The sequence below is a fragment of the Molothrus ater genome, chromosome 13 (assembly GCF_012460135.2).
Source record: "Molothrus ater isolate BHLD 08-10-18 breed brown headed cowbird chromosome 13, BPBGC_Mater_1.1, whole genome shotgun sequence".
NCBI classification, from domain to species: Eukaryota; Metazoa; Chordata; class Aves; order Passeriformes; family Icteridae; genus Molothrus; species Molothrus ater.
The window spans coordinates 1,764,930-1,769,884 of record NC_050490.2 but is presented as its reverse complement, the minus strand read 5'-3'; the positions used below and the strand labels follow the sequence as shown (position 1 = coordinate 1,769,884).

The window sequence follows — 4,955 nt, the reverse complement described above, 5'->3', positions numbered from 1 at the left end:
TGCAAAGAACCAGCTTTATTCACACAGGCACATCAGACATCAAGGAAACACAAAACACACAGGGAGGCTCCACTTCCACACACACCATCACTATTAACAATATTTCAGAAAGAATAAATAAAAGTGCTGTTGCTATAGGAACCCACAAGGACGAAGCTCTCCTCTGTTCAGCAGGCACAGCTGACCTTGCACACCTCATCCTCCCCAGCTGCTCCTCCTCAGTTTGAGAAGTACTTCTCCAGCACCTTTGTTAAAAGCCCTGTCTCCTACAAAACAAGACACAAGAGTGAGACAGGGGTCCTGCACACAACCAGCACCATCACCACCCTGGGGGAGGGCACACAAACACCCCATGGCACCCTCAGGGGTGGCTTGGCATGGCACATGAGAAGGACAGAGCCAGAAGCTTCCCATCTGTGCTCCAACAGCTGAACCACGGCTCAGGGTTGAGGGAAACTTCATCCCAGTGAGGCAGCAGCCACTGGTTGAGCTCCAGGGCAGAGCCTCTGCCACTGACACATTCTCTGAAAAATCCCTTCACCAGGATTGCTTCTCCTGGGAGGCTGAGAAGCCTCAGAAATGAAATGTAAACAATAATTCTGATTGCTTGGAATGTGGTTTGGAGGTTGCTCACCAACAGGTGCATCTTGGATTGGTTCCATTGTATTGTTTTTACTTGATGACCAATCCCAGTCCAGCTGTGTCAGGACTCTGGTCAGTCATGGGTTTTTATTATTTATTCTTGTTTTAGCCTTCTGATGTCTCCTTTCTCTTTCTTTAGTATAGTTTTAGTATATCATTATAATATAATAAATATAATAGAATAAATATGATATTATGTAATAAATATAATACAATATAACATTATATTATATGATATATGATATCTAATATAATATAATATAATATAATATAATATAATATAATATAATATAATATAATATAATATAATATAATATAATATACCTGCCTTCTAAGAACTTGGAGTCAATTCTCATCTCTGACCTCGTCCTGGGACCCACAACACCACAACAATTAATAACCACAAGCCTCATTCAGCAGAGAATGAGAGAAGGCAGAAAGAGGCAGAAAACACAGCAGGGAAGAGTCACAGAGGGGTTTGTGGGGTTGGCTCTGACCACAGGTCCTGCAGGGCAGAAGGGCTCTCCCCAGCCCTGGAGCTGCTCCATTCCATGGTTTCTGCATCCTGGGGAGTCAGTGCCACACACCCCAGGAGATGCCAAAGGATGGGAAGGATCCTCCTCTGCCAGCCCAATCTCTGTCACACAGAGCAATGAGGCTCTCTCAGCTTCTCAGGAGAAAAATCCTGGCAAAGGTATTTTCCAGAAAATACGTCAGGGGAGCCCCAGCATGCTGAGAGCCAAACCCTGTCTGCACACATGGCTGGAAAGCTGAGATGGACCCAACAAGTTGAGATGGATCCTGAGCAGGGCATGGACAGGGAGTTTCCCATGGTAGAGCCGTGAAAAGGCTGTGAGGAATGAGGGAACACACAGAGGGGCTCAGGCTGGCTGCTGACACCTGGTGTCCAACAGCAGCTGTGCTGAGGGGAAAGCTGCCAGGGTGGCAGGGCTTTGGACTGGCACTGTGGCTACCACAAGAGCAAGAATAGTTTTTCTAGGTCGGTCACACAGAATAGTACAATGTGGACAGCACTCAGAGGCAGCTCTGGAATACCCACAGCAGCCCAGATGTGAGGATGCCCTGGGGATGGGTGGGAGAAAGGAGCAGGAGGGCAGGAGCTGGGGAAGTGAAGTGCTCAGAGGTGCCCAAGGAGCAAAAGTAGAAACAGAACCCAGCAAGGTGACCAAGGGGATCAGGGCAAGGTGACCAAGGAGAGGCCTCATGCTTTGGGGAGAGAAAGTGAGGGGCAGGAGCCAGTTTCACATCAAGCAGCCCAGCTGTGATGGGCACACCAGCCCACCTTGCCCTAGAGAGGCAGCAGCACCTGCATGGGCACAGAGAAATCACCCAGCAGAGCAGGGCTGTGGCACCAGGGCCACACCTGGGCAGCACCCAGCCCTGAGCTCTGGGAATGGGCACTGCCAGGGCTGGCAGGACTCTGGCACCCAGCTGGAGCACTCTGGGCAGCCTCTGCACAGGCACATCTGCAACGTGAGCAGCTCTCCCATGCAGGGGAGAGCCCCAGGGAGCAGCTCTAGCAATCCACACCACCCTCAGAAACAAGGCAGGGCAGCACACCTGCCAGCTCTCCTGTCCTCTCAACAAGTGCCCTCCTGCTCAGAGGTTCCTTGGTGGGATGAGGAAGGGTCCAGAACCTGCTCAGCCCTCATCTCCTCTCCAGCTGCATCTGAGATGCCAACACTGCAGCCCCAGCCAGCCCACTGCACATGCCCTGCTGTATCCTCACTGTGGAAAGCCCTCTGGGAACAGCTCTCTGGGATGCATCAGTTTACCCTAATCTGCTGGAAATGAGCCCAAAAGGGGCTTGAGCAGTCAGTGGCTCTCAGGCTCCCTGTCCTGCACCAGCTCTGCTCCACCTGTGCCCAAGAGGAGCAAGCCCTGCCTGGCCCTGCCCAGCAGAAAGAGCTTTACCTGCATGCAGTGCTCCTCAGGCATCTGGCTCAGGGGGACAGCACAGGTGGGACTGACCCAAGAGGATTTTATCCTTTTTAGACTCCCAGTTACTTCCTGCAGTGACTGGAAAGGGTGAGACACCAGGGAGGTGTGCAGGAGGCAACAGACAAGCAGAGCCACACAGACTAATTCCATTTATGGATGCAGAAATTCCATCTCTGGACTGAGCAATTCGATCTCTGCATCCTGCCTGAGGATCTGTGCCTGTGCATTGCTCCCAGGGGCAGGTTTTCCACCAGGAGCTGAGTGAGCTCCAAGGTAAAAGCCACAGTGAGGGTTTGCTGATGCACAGTGGCACCAGTGGAGCTCCTGCCCTCTCCCTGCTCCCCAGAACCCACTCTGCAGCAGCAGGAGCAATGCACAGCTACTCTCTGCAAGGCTTTGTGCCCTCAGCATCCAGGGATTCCAACCACAGGGACACAGAGCCAAAGCTCTTTGCTTCACAGATGCTTTTCCTCTCACATACTGTGCACCCTCTTGGTCTCCTGCTGTGGAAATAACAGGGAGAGAGGATTTCCCTGTCCTTGGAAAGGGGGACACCATCCTCTTCTGCATCTGGCTGAGGAAGACCCAGATGCTTATTAACAACCCCTGGACACCACTGCTGTCACAGCAGCAGTGACAGCAGAGTTACCTGCTCATCCTCACACCCTTCCCAGGCACCTGGGACTATTTGTCACTGCCCAGCTGGACACAAGCCTCAGGACACTTCTCCTCTCTCCCTTTATGGTTGGTCTTAAGTGGCTTAAGGAGGGTTAAAAGGAGGGTTAAAAGGGAAGTGCACCTCTAGCAGCTGTGCAGGTGCTCCCCTCTCCAGCAGAGCTCCTCCAGCTCTCTGCTCTGAGCATCTCCCTCTAGCTAAGTAAATGCTCACCTGGCCAGTGAGGTCGTATTTCCCTTGGTTCTCATCCAGCAGCCTTTCTTGCAAGAGGATTTTCAGGAGCTCCCGGGTCAGTAGTTCCATCATGTCCTCCAGCAGGGCTCGGAGAGAGGGACCAAACACCACGGGCACTGCAGGCTCCTCGGCAGCCTCCAGGTGTGGGGAGCCCGTGACACTCTTCTTGCCCATGAAGTGACCTGCAACAGCACACACGGGGTGTCTGGGGGGACACAGGGCTCCAGCTGAGCTGGCACCAGCACAGGGAGCACCGAGCAACCTAATGCCCAAAGCAGCTGAGTGACGAGAAACCCAGAAACCCCAGGTCCTCACTAACTCCACGTGGGATTTTTGGGAAACTTCCCTCTCTGTTCCCACTAACAAGATCTCTGGGGAAATTTCCCTCTCTGTTCCCGCTGACAGAGATGCCCCCCAGGGATGCTGAACCTCACATCCAGGGATGCCGGACCGGTCAGCCTGTTGGGGATGCCGGACCTGCTGCCCAGGGATGCAGCTGGAGGTGGCTTCACCCCTGCCCATCGCGGCGCTGCCAGCATCCCCCTGCCGGTGGGAGCGGCTCCGCAAGGCAGCCACAGGGCAGGGCGGGATGGCACCGTGCCCGCACCTCCCGCGTGTCCCCGCCCGGTACCTGTGGCCCAGAGGTTGCCGCGAGGGTTGACCTTGATCTTGGCGGCCTGGCTGCGGTGCTCGGCGAAGTCGAGGTGCACGGCGGGCCCGAGCGCGGCCCCGCAGAGCAGCAGCAGCAGGCAGCGCAGCGCCATCGCCCCGGGCCCCGCGCCCGCCGCCGCGCGGTTATAGCGGCGGGGAGGGACAGCGACACGGGGAGGGACCCGGACCCGGCCCGGCCTCCGGCTGACTCCGCCTGGTTATAGCGGGACCGGCCGCAGCCCAGCCCCACGGCCCCACCCGTCACACCGGGGCCGCCCGGGCTGAGCCGCTCCCAGCCCCGTCCGTGCCCGCCGTGTGCCCCCCCCAGCGCCCGGGCCGAGCGGGAGATGTGACGGACCCACCGCTGAGTCCGGTCCCCGTCCCCACATCCATCCATGTCCATCTTCCACCTTCTCCTTTCTCCTTCTCTTCTTTTTGCACTGGAGCTCAGCCCTGAGCTCCATTCCCAGTTTAGCTCCAAGCCATCTCCCAGTACATGTGTGTAGTGGATATTTTTGTCCCCGACGAGAGGGAGAGAGTGATAAGATCTGATAAGATTACATCTTATCAGAAGGCTAATTAATTACTTCATTATACTATATTATATTACACTATGTTACATTACATCTAAACTGAGTCTGCCAAGCACTCAACTCTGCACACCTTGCACAGAATCTTGTGACTGTCCCCACACACAGACACTTGGCCCTGACAGGCCAAGGAAACAAAACCCCATCACTTTGGGTAATCAATCTCCATATTGCATTCTACTCTGACACAAACAGGCACA

The 4,955-nt window shown here is 54.6% G+C and overlaps 1 protein-coding gene across 1 annotated transcript; it reads right to left on the bottom strand.

Annotated features, from left to right (window-relative positions):
* Positions 1-4,325, bottom strand: NMB (neuromedin B). Its single transcript, XM_036389687.2, has 3 exons — positions 4,146-4,325; positions 3,494-3,696; positions 1-266 (listed from the first exon to the last, which is right to left on the bottom strand). Exons 1-3 carry the CDS (start codon positions 4,276-4,278, stop codon positions 219-221), a joined length of 384 nt encoding a protein of 127 aa, XP_036245580.1. The 5' UTR covers positions 4,279-4,325; the 3' UTR covers positions 1-218.
* Positions 4,326-4,955: the final 630 nt, after the last annotated feature.

Bases quoted from the DNA above. Each gene is read 5' to 3' on its own strand.
- NMB (XM_036389687.2), bottom strand. From the start codon at position 4,278: ATGGCGCTGCGCTGCCTGCTGCTGCTGCTCTGCGGGGCCGCGCTCGGG. The intron at 3,697-4,145 runs GTACCGGGCGGG...GTGCTGTTGCAG, and splicing joins CGGCAACCTCTGGGCCACAG to GTCACTTCATGGGCAAGAAG. The intron at 267-3,493 runs GTGAGCATTTAC...CTTGTTTTGTAG, and splicing joins AATACGACCTCACTGGCCAG to GAGACAGGGCTTTTAACAAA.